Genomic DNA, 15,824 nt, shown 5'->3' on the forward strand with positions numbered 1-15,824 from the left:
AAGTAGGTTAGACTTGGCACACAAATTATGCACATTAAGTTCCCAGGGAATGATGAGCTTAAATGACCTGTTACATCTGGCAGTGATAGTTGAAGGAGGAATGACGGCCAAGATAGGGAGAGGATGCCCCTGGGCTTCTTTGATTTGTGCCATAGGATCTCCTACATGCTATCTGAACAGGCAGGTGGGTGACTGGTTTAACTTCTCACCCAAAAGCTCAAGTCCCAGTGAGCAATGGTACGTGACATTGGTGTGGGTGGGAAGAGAAAAAGAGATGTCATATATACTTTCCAAATTATTTTGGATACTAAGGGAATCAAGAATTTTGGGGTAGGAAGGAAAGTGAAGTTGAGGTAGAAGATCAGCCTTGATCTTAAATGGCAAAGCAGGCTCAAGGGTCGTTTGACCTACTCCTGCTCCTTATTTGAATGTTCTTGCATAGAATATTCAACAAATGGCTATTGTCAAATTGCAGTAATGGTTGTAATGGTGCAAGAGTAACAGATATTGGCTACTCCTGATGAGGAAATATGAACTGGCAGCTCTGTGGCTAATGTAACAATCACTTTACCCATTCATGATTTCCTTCCTTTCGTATGTCTCTATCTCACAAAGTATGTAGCCTTGTGCTATAAATATTATCAACCCTGACTGAAATCTGCTATTATCCCTTCCTGTAAAAAGCCCCTTCAGCATTTTTATTTCCACTTATGAATCAGTGCACATTTTATTGACTAGCAAATAGCACACTTCTGAACAGACGATCCACATTTAATCAAGAATGTTTTCCCGACAAGCTCCTTTCCATTTGCAGCACCATTCTTCTTCCTCACACCCCAAATTTTTAAGTGCCATTGATTTCTCTCTGCTAGTGTGCCAACTTTCCTGGAGAAATTATATTGGTGGAATCTTTTTTCCCACAGCTTAATTAAATCTACGGATTTCTATGATGATTGAAAGGAAAAAAATGAATTCAATTTTAACATGCGCTCTTTCAAGCTGTGCTATTTCTTAAGATAACTGTTGGGAAGCCTCAAACTCCATAAGTGGTTTTAAGCCAGGAAAGAGAACACCTATGGATCATCTTTATCTTCCTATTGCTGTAACCTTTGAGAACTCTATATTCCTCCAATTTTGACTTTCTCCCCATCCCCAATTTTAATCTCTTAACCATTGGCGAATGTACTTTCTGCTGTCAAGGTCTTAGGCTCTGGAATTCCCTCCCTAAGCCTCTTTACCTCTCTCTCCTCCTTTAAGACTCTCCTTAAAACCTATCTCTTTGATCAAGCTTTTGGTCACCTGTCTGAATATCTTCTGTGGTTCAGTGTTGGATTTTGTCTGATTACCTTCCTGCTTTGAGTTGTTTTTCTATTTAAAGGTGCTATATAAATGCAGGTGTTGTTGATGTAGTTTTCCCCTCCCACTGGAGGATGAGTGCCAACAATTAAAGCAACATAATCTCATGGGTGATGAGTATGCAGGCTAATATGTGACAGACACAGTCAATCACAAACCTCCATAACCACCTTCCAGGGAGAGATAAAGATTCTTCTGTTGATTACTCTAGGAACAATTTAATTAACCTGAATTGACGTATAATATAAAATAGACAAGCAGAGGACGCATGGGCATTTCTGCTCCCACTGTCCATCTGATCTGCTCACATGACACAAAATACGTTTACAGTCATGTGATTCATTATAGTACCTAAGCAACATGTTAAAAACTACTGCTGCTATTGGATGACCTCTAAGCCTGGTTTAATTTTCTTCCTTCCCTTTAGTCTTAATTCTTTCAGCCATCCTCACCTTGTACCACAAGAAATCCCAGAGACAAGATGACTACTGGGCTCTCCCAATAACATTCTTCAACTAAACTTAAAAAAATTCAATCCCCAATGTGATGATCTCATACCATTAATGTTGCATCTTCTGACACCTACTTATCCAGAAGCTTTTCTCAAATAAGGTTAGTTAGAGGGTTGCATTAACTCAGTAATACATACAGCACTGATCTTCTTCCTTCACGCTGTCCAGTTAAATCAGAGTTTTTCTCCAGTTGATTTAATAGTCTCTCTCTTTCTATCTGGTTGGCTTTATGTAGTTCTACATTTGTGAGGGAGTATTACTGTTATGGTCTGTTATCCTTCACTGATGGAGATTAATTGCTTTGATAAAAGTTTTATCCATGAACTGCCATGTGTCAGGAAGAGTATAGGTTAGGTGTGGAATGGTCTTTTGTGTGCTCGCACAGTTCACTTTCTCCTCAATATAGAAAAAACATTTGAACCAGTGTCAACTTCCATTTCCCAGTTATCTTCCTTCCCTTGTTGATGTTTTAATGCAGAATTATATCTGGTTTGGGGTTAGTATTCACACCCGCTGAAACACAAATTGCGTCTGTTCCAAACACATTTCACTTGAAGGGCAGATTCGGGGGTGGGAGAGGGAGCGGAATAGATTCTGCTCAATATCATTCAGCCAGTAAAGCTTTTATCAGTTTTGGCTTTCAAAGTAGCACCTGCATTAAGACGATGGAGCCATACTGAGAGACAAGGTTAATTTAGTAATAGAATTTGTCTCTGACTATACCCAGAGGCTGTAATTGTTTCCTGAACCTATTTATACTGCATGCTTCAATGGTTTTCTGTGGTAATTTATTTTGCATCTCTACCTTTTTGTAAGTGCCACAAGAATTCTCTTTTCATTCCTAACCTGTCTGCTTTAATCTCCCCGGTGATCCTTACAAGGGTTTCCAATCTTTCGGGATTGTCCTGGAATTTGCAGGAGTTAAAGATTAATCTCCAAGACACTACTGCAAGCAATAGCCCAGGGAGAAAAGTCACAGGGGCATTAAAAGCAAATTGTGTTTTATTTTTCATTTTCAATTAATGCTTTTGTTTACTAATTCTAAAAATATTAAGAGACGAGGGGAGGGGGAAGAAAGGCTGTATGATTGACAGTCAAGAATCATCCAATCAGGTTATGAAGAGTCTGCCCGCTTTCCGATTGGCTAAAAGCAGGCAGATCACTGTGAGGATTGAGGTGTGGGGTGACCAATGCCGGGAGTGTGTGGGTAGAATGATTGAAGGTGGTAAGTGATGAATCTGCCATAAACATTTCCAATAAGAGTTCTAGATGATTACCTCATTGAAATATTTTGTGATTTTTTTTTTCTTTCTGCAGTATTATTTCACAATTAACTTTGGCCATGATGCTCAGAAAGCCCTGGAACTGAGGACAGAGGATGTGAAGGATTGTGATGACTGGGTGGCAGCAATTGGTCACGCAAGGTAGGGATAGGCTTGACTATTCCAATGCACTTCTGGCCAACTTCACACCTATCACCATCTGTAAACTTAAGCTTGTCAAAATCTTTACTGTCTGTACGCTAAATCACACCAAGTCCAGTTCACTCACTACCCTCCAGGCTCACTGACCTACATTGGCTCCCAGTCCAGCAATGCCTCAATTTAAAAATTCTCATCCTTGTCTTCAAATCGCCCCATGGCTTTGCTTCTCCCTGGCCCGAATTTTCAGCTCAGCAGGTGTGCACAATCAGTAGGCCCGGGAGTGGTTGGGAAATGGACCGCTGATCGCAATTGACCCCTGACTGCGATTTCACGCTGGCTGGCCAATTAATATGCTGATACGATCAGCAATGCCTGGGTTGGGGGCGGGAGGAGAGCAAACGCTGAAGTCAGCGTGAGAGCGGGGGAACGCAGAATGAAAGCTGTCTGAAGGCAGAGAGCTGCCTCAGGGAGCTGAAGAATCTAAATGCAAAAAAGTAAAGATTTTAAAAACTGGGAAAAAATGCCCATGCATCAGAAACAGTCAGCTGAACACATACAACATGAATATTCTGTCCAAACATTTTTTTTTAATTTAATGACGGAAACCTCATCCCGCCCTTGGATGAGGTTTCTTGAAAAATGCAAAGGCCACCTGGACGATTTGCCCGCCCGCCAACAATAAGGTTGGGCAGGCAGCGAAAAATCCCAGTTAATTGCGACATTAATGGGCTTAATAGCCCTCTTAATTGTTGGCAGGCATGCTTCCACCTGCCAACAATCACAGTAAATTGTAGTATACATAGGAAGAAAATAATTAAAGTTTAATTAAATAACATAAATTAGAGTGGCGGGACAGGTCTTATATTGCAGCTGTGAGCTGTGGAAGCTTTTGGACGCCAAGGCCATCCATGACAAACACGTCTGCAGAAAGTGTAAACAGCTTGAGCAATTCTGGATCAGGGATTATTGATCTGGAAGCTGAAATGCAGACACCGCGCAACATAAGTGGGGGGGAGAAATACCTGGATATTTTGTTCCAGAAGATAGTCACACTTCTTAGAAGATGGTCATCTGTTTTGGTCAGCAGTGAGGGACAGGAGGATGTGACTGCTGTCAGTGAGGCAGGTAATGGGACCAAGCAGACAGTAGTGGAGGAGCTTCGGACTTTGCAATTGTCAAACAGGTTTGAGATGCCATTCAAGCAGGGGGAGCAAAAAGGAATGTAGTGTAGTGGGGATAGTACAGTGGGCTGGATTGACACTGTACTCTGCAGCAAAGAGCGAGAGTCCAAATGGCTATGTTGCCTGCCCAGTGCCAGGGTTCAGGACATCTGCTCAGGGCTGGAGAGGAACTCGCAGTCGAAGGGGGAGTGCCCATTTGTCGTGGTCCATATAGGTACCAATGACATAGGTAGAACTAGGAAACAGGTTCTGCAAAGTCAGTATGAGGTGCTAGGTACCAAATTAAGAAGCAGAACCTCAAAGGTAATAATCTCTGGATTATTACCTGAGCCATATGCAAATTGGCATAGGGCAAATAAGATTAGAGAGATGAATGTGTAGATCAAAGTCTGGTGTGGGAGAAATGGGTTCCGGTTTGTGGCATCAGTACTGGGGAAAGTGGGGGCTGTATCGTTGGAACGGTTTACACCTGAACCATGCCAGGAGGACTGTCCTCGCAAATCGCACAACTAGGGAAGTAGAGAGAGCTTTAAACTAAAAAAGAGGGGTGAGGGATCAAGTTTGGGTAGAGATAGCAATTCAAGATGTAGAGTCAAGATAGGAGAGCAAAATAATAATATGAGAAATGAGGGTCAGAGAATGGCAGAAAGGGACAAAGAGAAGAAACCTAAGAATACATCAACAGTCAAGACTAGATGCTACAAAGGTAACAACAAGACAAAACTAAAGCCTGTCTATCTGAATGCACGTAGCATTCATAACAAAGTAAATGAATTGATGGCCCACATTGAAGTAAATAAATATGATTTGATAGCAATTACAGAGATGTGACTGCAGGATGACAAAGATTGGGTCCTTAATATTAAAGGGTACATGACATTGAAGAAGAATAGGAAGCTAGGTAAAGGTAGAGGGGTAGCACTGATAATCAAAGAGGGCATTGGTGGAATAGTTAGAGTTGACTTTGGTTCAGGTGATCAGGATATAGAATTGGTTTGGGTGGAGATGAGGAATAGTGGGGGGAAAAGCCATTAGTGGGAGTGGTCTACAGGCCCCCTAACAGTAGCCACAGTGTAGGACAAAGTATTCAAGAGAAAATATTGTGTGTTTTGATAAAGGGACGGCAATAATCATAGGTGATTTTAATCTACACATAAACTGGAAAAATCAGAATGGCAGTAGTAGCCTGGATGAGGAGTTCTTAGAATGCTTTCAAGATAGTTTCTTGGAGCAGCACATTCTGGGACCAACCAGAGAGCAGGTTATATTAGGCTTGGTATTGTGTAACGTGACAGGATTAATTAATGACCTCAGAGTAAAGGCACCCCAAGGTAGCAGTGACCACAATATTATTGAATTTTACATCCAGTTTGAAAGGGAAAAGAGTGGGTCTAAGACTAGTATCTTAAACTTAAATAAGGGCAACTATGTGGGGATGAAAGCTGGGCTAGCAGAAGTGAACTGTGAAACTAGGCTAGAGGATAGATCAATAGAGAAGCAGTGGCAGACATTTAGGGGATATTTCAGAGTATTCAGAATAAGTACATTCCTACTATAAAGAAAAATTATAAGGGGAGGTTGTGGTTAACTAAAGATGTTAAGGAAAGCATCAAATTTAAGGAAAAAGCATACAACTCTGCAAAGATGAGTGACAGGACAGATGATTGGACAGAATATAAAGAACGGCAGAGAATGGCTAACAGGTTAATCGGGAGAAAGAAATTAGAGTATGAGAGAAAGCTAGCTAGAAATATAAAAATGGATAGTTTCTACAGGCATTTAGAATGGAAAAGAGTAAGTAAAGTGAGTGTTGGTCTTCTAGAGAGTGACAGTGTGGAGTTAATAGTAGATAATAAGGAAATGGCGGAAGAAATGAACAAATATTTTCCTTCTGTGTTCACTATAGAGGATTCCAGTAATAGCTGCAAATCAGGAGGTGAACGGGAGAAAGGAACTTGGTGAAACTGAAATATTAGAGAAATGGTACTGAGCAAATTGAAGGAGCTGCAGGCTGGCAAATCTCCGGGTCCCAGTGGACTACAGCCTAGGGTCTTAAAAGAGGTGGCTAATGAGGTAGTCGATGCGCTGGTGTAAATTTTCCAAAACTCACTAGATTCTAGAAAGGTTCCATCAGATTGGAAAGTAGCAAATATAACCTATATTCAAGAAGGGAAGGAGGAGGAAAACAGGAAACTATAGGCCAGTTCACTTGATGTCTGTCGTGGGGAAGTTATTGGAATTGATGATTAAGGAGGTTATAGCTCGGCACTTAGAAGGGCTCAAGGCAATAGGGAAGAGTCAGCATAGTTTTGTAAAAGGAAAATCATGTTTAACCAATTTATTGGAGTTTTTTGAAGGAGTAACATGCACAGTGGATAAAGGGGAGCCTGTGGACGTACTGTACTTGGATTTCCAGAAGGCAATTGATAAGACGCCACATCAAAGATTATTATGAAAAATAAAAGTATCCCGCAAGAGTCTATATTGGGGCTTCAACTTTTTACGATTTATATCAATGACTTAGATGAGGGGAGTGAAGACATGGTAGCTAAATTTGCAGATGACACAAAGATAGGTAGGAAAATATGTTGTGAAGAGGACATGAAGAGGTTGCAGATGCATATAGATAGGTTGTGTGAACAAGCAAAGATCTGGTAAATGGAGTTTAATGTGGGAAAATGTGAAGTTGGTCACTTTGGTAGGAACAACAAAAAAGCAGAGTATTACTTAAATGGAGAACAGCTGCATAATTTTAAGGTGCAGAGGGATCTAGGTGTTCTAGGCCATGAGTCACAAAAAGTTAGTATGTGGCTACAGCAAGTAATTAAGAAGGCTAATGGAATGCTATCCTTTATTACGAGAGGGATTGAATATAAACGTAAGGATGTTATGCTTCAGTTTTACAGGGCTTTGGTGACAGCATACCTCGAATATTGTGTGCAATTTTGGTCTCCTTATTTAAGGAAGGATATAAATGCATTGGAGGCGGTTCAAAAGAGGTTTACTAGATTGATACCTGGAATGAGTGGGTTGTCTTATGAGGAAAGGTTGGACAGACTGGGCTTGTTTCCACTGGAGTTTAGAAGAGTGAAGGGTGGTTTGATTGAAGTATACAAGATCCTGAACTACCTTGACAAGGTGGACATCAAAAGGATGTTTCCTCTTGTGGGTGAGTCCAGACTAGGGAGCACATTTAAGATTAGGGGTCACACTTTTCGGACAGGGATGAGGAAAAATTTTTTCTCTCAGAGGGTAGTGTGACTTTGGAATTCTCTGCCTCAGAAAGTGGTGGAGGCGGGGTCATTGAATATTTTTAAGGCAGAGGTAGATAGATTCTTGTTAGGCAAGGGAATCAAAGGTTATTGGGGTTAGATGGGAATGTGGAAATTGAAACACAAGAAGATCAGCCATGATCTTATTGAATGGCGGAGCAGGCTCAAGGTGCCGAATGGTCTACTCATGTTCCCATTTCTTCTGTTCTTATGTTCTTCCGAGTTTAGCGTGCACCCACCGACTGGAATATCGCCCGAGAGCACGATGACTTTGGGACGCTCACCCAATGTCATCATGCGCTATTTTACGCTCGAGTGTTTCGGCCGCACGCCGAGCGAAAATTTCTGCACCCTATCTCTGTAATCTCCTCCAGCCCTACAACCCTCTGAGATATCTGCTGTCCTCCAATTCTGTCCTCTTTCACATCCTGGATTTGCTCCACCATTGGCACCTGTGTCTTCAGCTACTTAGACTCTAATCTCTGGAATTCCCTCCATAAACCTCTCCATGCCCTCCTTTAAGATGCTCCTTATAACCTACTTCTTTATCCAAGCTTTTGGATTACCCTAACTTAATATCTTGTTACCAAAGCAAAATACTGCGGATGCTGGAAATCTGAAATCTTTTGCTAATCATTGTAGTTTGAAATGTCTAGCAAAATGAACTGACAGAACTCTATCTAGTTTCCCATGGATTGAAAGAGTCCAAAGGAATGTTAGAACCCAACAAGAGGTTTTCTGCTGTTCCACACCAAGATACAACATAACAATAGAAACGGTCCTAGAAGGTCCTTCTTGGAAGAACCAGGGTTTGGTAATAAGTAAAGTCTCATTAGCTTCACTGACATCCCGAGAACAAATAAGAAAAATAACAGTCGTACTGTTTTGGGAGAGGAGGGAGTCATGCTCAGATGGACAAATAGTCTTTCAACCCTCACTTTCAAAAGGTTCACTGTTTCAGAATGACCTTATTGTGAGGCACTGGAGAGTTGCCCTAATTCAAAGAAGCTCTGAGTTTGGCTGGAGTACAAATTTTCTAGACAGGGCCAACAGTGTTATACTGGGGCAGACCAGAAAAGAAGAAGCTTTTCTGTGCATCTCTGCCCCATACTAAGGTGCAGATCTGATGGTGCTTGATACTCTTAAAAAACATTAAAAATATTTAAAGTCATTAGTTCCAAGCACTTCAATTAAATCTTTTCCATTTTTACTTCAATAGTTCAACACCAAACTCTTGGCCACTCAAAAGACATTAAACACTAAAGAAAACTGTCACAACAACTGGCACTCCAGCTATGTAGTTTAGGCAGGAAGGCCCTTAACTTGTTTATGAAACTGTGTGGGCCTACCTTTGGGACCTGACCTTGATGGCCTTTGGTTTCTATGGCTACTAAAAGCAATTTTGGATATTGTTAGTCATGTCTGCCAAATAATTGGCCACTTGACTAAATAGAGTACATTCCAGGAGAACCTGGCACTGACCTTAAGGAATGACTTTAACCCTGTGTGTCAATCAACCCTCCGTGCGATTTACAAACCTTTGCCTGAAGTTGCTTACCTCTCACTTGATGCATGTGATTAAACAAGTTCTTAAATATGTTGAAAATGAAAAATTGAGATGAACTCCTGGTAACGTGGGCATCACTGACAAGGCCGGTATTTATTGCCCACGCCTAGCTTCTCTGAGAGGGTATCGATGGGCTGTCTTCTTGAACCATTTGTGAATACTGAGTTGCTAGGTCAATTCAGAGGATCAATTAAGAGTCAGCCATGTACGTTTGAGATTAGAGTCACATATATGCCCAGATTGGGTAAAGGTGGCAGACTTCCTTCCTTAGCGCCGTGACTTGTAGGTCACCTGGGGGAAGTATCTGGGTGTGGCCGGGGGAGGGGTGGGTGGGGTGGTGGGGGGTTGATTATGGGATTTACAGAAGCTGTATCAGGAAGGGATAAAATTCTAAAATAAAGAATTTTGAGAATAAAGAACATAAAGAATATTGAGAATCAGTGAGAGCAATCCGGCAGGTGGCAGGATGATTGCAACATATGGGTCGTTAATGTGCCAATACTGTCTGTATGAGGTTTATAATTAGCACAATTAATATTTGTGTGAATTTGATTACTAGCCTGAGAGCAGCTATGAATGCAGCTACCAGTAGGTGTAAATTAGATGAGGGTGTGAGGATGGCAGTGTTATAATGAGGTGATGTGTTGCTCTACACATTTCTGCCTGGTTGTTCGTATACTGCCATAGAAAGTAATTGCTGGTTTAACACAACATGGGAATTGCTAGTCGAAGAAAAGCCAAAGTCCATCTATCATCCTAATTGGATAGCTCTGAAAAGAGCCAGCACAGGCACAACAGGCCGAATGGCCTCCTTCTGTGCAGTACAATTCTATGATTTTATCCTGGTAGCCACAATGATAATGATAGTGGTTAGTTATTGACTAACCACAGTAATCAATCTCTATCAATGAGTTTACAGAAGACCCATGCATGAGGTTAGGAAAACCCCAAGTGGTGGAGAGTTTTAGGAACCATAGATCCAAAGTCACCTGTTCCTCACAAGCACGGTCCACTCCCAACACACCATGTCTCAAACCACTCGTGCTAGATCCCAAAATCTTACTTTCTGAAAGAGATCCATCTAATTTGCTTTTGAATGAATCAATACTATCCGCTTTCTGTATCTCCCTGGGGACCCTTTCCATAGATTGGCCACCTTCTCACTGAAATAATATTTCCACAATTTTGTTTCAATATTACCTCCCTTTAAGCACAGACGTCCCACAGATCTACCATTCTGGACAAGGTGAAACAGCTTGACATGACCTACATTATTCAGTCTCTTTAAAATACTAAAAACAGCAATCAGGTCACCTCCCAACCTGTTAATTTATTTTGAAGAAGAACAAGGGATATCCCCGGTGTCATGGCCAATAATTATCCTTCAATCACATTGCTATTTGTGGGAGCTTGCTGTGCACAAATTGGCTGTTTCCTAAATTACACCATTGACTACACTTCAAAAGCACTTCATTGACTGTAAAGCGCTTTGGGGCATCCTGAGGTCTTGAAATGAAAGTCTTTCTTTCTTCAATGTGATTTCCAGGATGGGAGAAGACAAATTAGATGGACCTCAGTCTTTTCCCATCTAGCAAAACTCTATGGTTCAATGTAGCCATTCTGATGCCTCTATATGAGATCAGAAACCCCAAGCTCCACCTTCACTTTTATTCGATCTGTTAATAGCTGTATTCTTGGAACAGTTACAGAAACCTCGCGACAGAACATGAGTCCTTGATGCAGAAATACCTGCACCTACTACAGATCGTAGAGACTGAGAAAACAGTTGCGAAACGACTTCGACACCAAATTGAGGACCAGGAGATTGAAGTGGAGCGATTAAAATCTGAGGTAGGACAAAAAAATAGAGCAGCATGTTTCTTTCCTTTTCTCTTCATTGATGTGAAGGTGTTACTTCAGGGAGGTGCAGTGTGGGCATTTTTCCAAGGTATTAACTGAGGTACTGAGTAGAATATGGAACAGCTGCTTTATTTACCAAGATTCCTCCACAATCTCAGTAGAGAATGGTTTAAATCAGGAGTTAAATCAGGAGTCTCATTCCAGGTTGCCAACCAGCAAACCCTGTTGCAAAATGCATTGGTGGGAATGTTCAGTGGGAACAGGATTGGTCTCAACTGTGATACTCCCACTGTCAAATAGTGTGGCAACTCTTGACTCGTCACAAAGGATCATAACTTGTTGGAGGTACGAGAAGATCATCCTTTGTTATGGAACAGTGGGATAAATTCAGTGATGTCACACTATACTGGTGGAATCCATCTGGAGAAGGGGCGCACAGGCTTTAATGTCTATTCTCAACTCCTCTTTAAGTGTGGCTCCCAATTGAGAGCTTGGGAGCAATGAATTTATCCCAGTTGTAACATAAGTCAACACCTTCAGGTGGGGAGTGGAGACATTAAAAAGGGACCTAAACTCCAAGGAAACATTGTAGTTTACTTTTTACTATTAATATTCATAAAAAAGGGAATTCTGGACCAGGAAACACCATTTGGCTCATCAAACCCACTCCATTCAGATGATGACTATTCTAGAATGGGCTTCCCAACGCCCCCCCTTCACTTGTTGATTCCCCAGTTTAAGAAACACTGGACTGTAAAAGTCTCCGGTATTAGTGGATGAATGTGCACCCACTCTATGTGATACTCTCAGGAGTGAAAGAGTTATAGTTTTGAATGATCTTGTTGGCATCCTTCCATCCATGAGAGATGATGGACACACAGCAAAGAATCCATTTAGGTGGGGTGTCTTCATGTGGTGAACCTTTGCTGATGGTGGTGAAGACCAATACTTGAGAGACAGGTTCTGCCACAAGTGCCACATATGAAGCTGTTCTGGGTTGTTGTTTTCAGCTTTGGCACCTGTTGCAAGTTGCTGTAGCCACTGGTCATCGTGGTGATGCACAGCAACTCACGAGAGGTGTTGTCGTTTCCCTCTTTCATCAGTAGTGACTCCCAGGTACAATAATCAATGTTTAGGGCCTTCATGTCACGCTTGCAAACACTCTTGAAGGGGAGCCTTGGGCACCCCACTGGTCATCTGGCTTCGGTTATCTCACCATATAGATGGTCCTTGGGTATATGAACATCTTCCATCCTGAGGACATGCCCAGTCCACCAAAGCCACTTCTGTTTGATTAGCGTCAACAGACTTGAGAGCTCTCTGCCTTTGAGGGCACTGCCACATTTGTGATTTTGTCCTGCCTGGATATACCCATAATGCACCACAGACAGCCAAGATGGAAATTGTTGAGCTTCTTTTCCTGGTAGCTATAAGCCATATTTCAGGGAGGTGGTGATGACATAGTGGTATTGTCACTAGGCTAGTATTCCAGAGACCCAGGGTAATGCTCTGGGTGCCTGGGTTTGAACCCACCACAGCAGAAGTTGAAATTTGAATCTACAAAAACCCATCTGGTTCAATAATGTCCTTTAGGGAAGGAAATCTGCCATCCTTACCTGGTCTGGCTTACATGTGACTCCAGACCCACAGCAATGTGGTTGACTCTTAAATGCCCTCTGAACAATAAGTGCTGGCCTAGCCAGTGACACCCACTGACATCCCATGACATCCCATGAACGAATGAAAATAAAGCTACACAACAGGCTGAGAACACAGCCCTTATAAACCATCAGCTTGGTCCTAAGAGTCAGCTTGGTGTTATCCCATATGTGTTGCACGAGTCAGCCAAAGATGTTTTGGATGAGTAACTCAGAGACTGTAAATTCATATCCCAACATAGCACAAGGTGAAAGTGAAAGCTTGCCCTAAAAGCTGTTGGACTGTCATTAAAACCAAACTGGTTCTAATGTCCTTCAGAGAAGGGAAGCTGTTGGTCTTACTCTGTCTGACCTGCATGTGACTTCGGTTAGTATAAATTTCCATAACTTTGACTCCCCGGTCCACACTTTCTCTGAGTGCAGCTCAATGCCAGCAGAATGAGAGCACTGAATTTATGCCTCTTTATTTTAAACAGATTGCTTCACTGCTTAAAAACAATGAACGCATCCAATTAACACAACCTGCGGCACAGAATGACGAAGATGTTGATATAAGGAAAATCAAAAAGGTAAGGCAGGCGTACAGATGAGGTAATAGCAGCACCAAGGCATCTTGGCCTGGAGTTTCCATTCTGTTGTATTGTTCTTTTGCTGTAATTTGGTCAAAATTGTCATAACCAGCACAAAAGATGTCAAAAGTTTGAATGCAATTTGTCTTCAGTGCAACTTGAGTTTCCATGATTTTTTTGCACTGGTTTATAAACAATGTGCTGGAAACAGGCTGCACCCACAAAAGTGACCACCATCCCACTGTGTGAATTAATCAACACTGGGAGTTTCCACTGATTGCACTCATTTGCAGCATTCAGAGAGGACCCACCAATTAAATTGGTTCTTTTGGATATAATAAGGGCGCTAAAAGGTACAGTATGCTTTGAAAGCTTTTAAATATTATTTTTGCTATAACTTATTAAAAAACTGATGAACCCTTTTTCTACAAGTGCAGAAGTGACTACACTTCAAAAAATATTTAATTGGTTGTAAGGCACTTTAGGACGTCCTGAAGCTATGAACGGTGCTGTAGAAGTGCGTGCCCTTCTTTCTGAAAACTGACATGACCAACACTCCAGTCCTCCCACTCATTGCAGGACTGGGTTTTGTATGCATCCATCCAACAAGGTTTTGTGAGGATGGCTGACTGTGTACTCTTGATCCTAACAGGTGCAGAGCTTCTTGCGAGGATGGCTATGCAGAAGAAAATGGAAGACCATCATTCAGGACTACATCCGATCCCCCCACGCAGAGAGCATGAGGAAGAGGAACCAGGTGGTGTTCAGCATGCTGGAGGCTGAAGCTGAGTACGTGCAGCAGCTCCACATCCTCGTTAACTGCTTTCTTCGACCTCTCAGAATGGCTGCCAGCTCCAAAAAACCTCCAATTGCCCATGACGATGTCAGCAGCATCTTTCTAAACAGGTACCTATGTACCAGGCCTTAATTAGGCCACAGATGGAGTGTTGTGCATACTGTTGTGTTGTGCATAGTTTTGGGCACCCATTGTATTTCTTATGTTCTTATTTATTTCTTAGGTTTTTATTTAGTCATTGAGTATCTTCAAGACAGAGATTTGGGTACAGAGGAAATTAAGGGATATGGGGATAGTGTGGGAAGGCGGAATTGAGGTAGAAGATCAGCCATGATCCTGTTGAATGGTGAAGCAGGATCTAAGGGCTAAATGACCTATTCCAGTTCCTATTTCTTATGTTCATATTATAGCAAGAATGTGAAAGTAATGGAAAAATTCACAAGGATATTACCAGAATAAAGAGTTACAGTTATAAAGATACACCTGAGAAATGAAGGATTTGTTCACTGAAGTTGAGAAGGTTTAAGAGGTGACCTGATAGAAGTCTTTGGATTATGAAAGCTTATGATAAGATGAACAATGATAGATTGTTTCCGCTGGTTGAGAAGGCACCAACAAGGAGGGACAAATTTGAAGTAATCACACAGCGAGGTTGTGTAAATACACATCCTATTCTCTTGTTGTTTATTTTTTTTTCTCTTTTTACAGTGAAACAATCATGTTTTTGCACCAAATATTTTACCAAGGACTCAAAGCTCGCGTATCCAGCTGGCCCACATTAGTATTAGGTAAAGTATGAAGACTACATCATTAATTTCTGCACAGCCAGAGGATTGCCAATGTTAAGCTGAGTAATAGAATCCTTCGCAAGAGCATGAAAATTATAACTTTTGATGCACAATGTATTGTTCTGATGTTAAGATGGAGCTGTGTCCTTTTAAGAGTAGAAAGTCAAGTTGTTGTCAAGTAAACAAAGATTCACTTCAATTAGAGTTCAGATGTTCTTCCAGCTGTAAGTCTGCATCCATGATGAAATGTCTGATTGTTTTACTCTTTGATAAGGTACCAACTATGAAACTTATAACAAATATAACCTCACAGGGAATAGAAAGGAATGTGGCTACATGGATAGAAGGCTGAATTTTGAGATGAAATCAAAAGGTAGATTTAAAGGGAGATCTTTCCAACAGGAATGATCTGGCCAGTAGATTTCCACAAGCAATGTGTTGGGGTTGCTTTCATTTATTATATATAAAAATGATTGGGAACTATATCGAAATTTACTGACTATACCCCATTTTCAGGAACTTTCTCAAGGGCATTTAGAGTGAGCCACAAATGTTGGCCTTACTAGTGATGCTCATATTCCATGAAAGAATAAAAAAAATCTTAGGAGTGTTAAATTTGACCAGCATTGTAAATGTTTGCAGTGGTACAGAAATAGGTGAGCAAGATGGGCAGAAAGGTGACAGCTGCAGATCAATATAGATACACCTGAATAGATTTGTAAAGAGAGAGAAATGGAAGAAGGATTTCTACTCCTTAAATGGTAAAATTTTAAATGAAGTAGAGAAGCAGAGAAATCTTTCTGTGCATTTTTAAATGTCATTAAAGGTTGCAATGCAAGTA

General features: G+C 41.3%; 1 protein-coding gene across 1 annotated transcript in view; it reads left to right on the plus strand.

The window, feature by feature from the left end:
- The window catches only part of rasgrf1 (Ras protein specific guanine nucleotide releasing factor 1), a 106,560-nt gene that overhangs the window by 27,251 nt on the left and 63,485 nt on the right, over positions 1-15,824 (plus strand). Inside the window, exons 2-6 of the mRNA XM_041175145.1 lie at positions 3,186-3,292; positions 11,016-11,163; positions 13,307-13,399; positions 14,052-14,305; positions 14,904-14,983. Coding sequence (XP_041031079.1) covers positions 3,186-3,292; positions 11,016-11,163; positions 13,307-13,399; positions 14,052-14,305; positions 14,904-14,983 — 682 coding nt within the window. The remainder of the gene's footprint in view (positions 1-3,185; positions 3,293-11,015; positions 11,164-13,306; positions 13,400-14,051; positions 14,306-14,903; positions 14,984-15,824) is intronic.

The sequence above is a fragment of the Carcharodon carcharias genome, chromosome 26, assembly GCF_017639515.1.
Source record: "Carcharodon carcharias isolate sCarCar2 chromosome 26, sCarCar2.pri, whole genome shotgun sequence".
Taxonomy (NCBI): Eukaryota; Metazoa; Chordata; class Chondrichthyes; order Lamniformes; family Lamnidae; genus Carcharodon; species Carcharodon carcharias.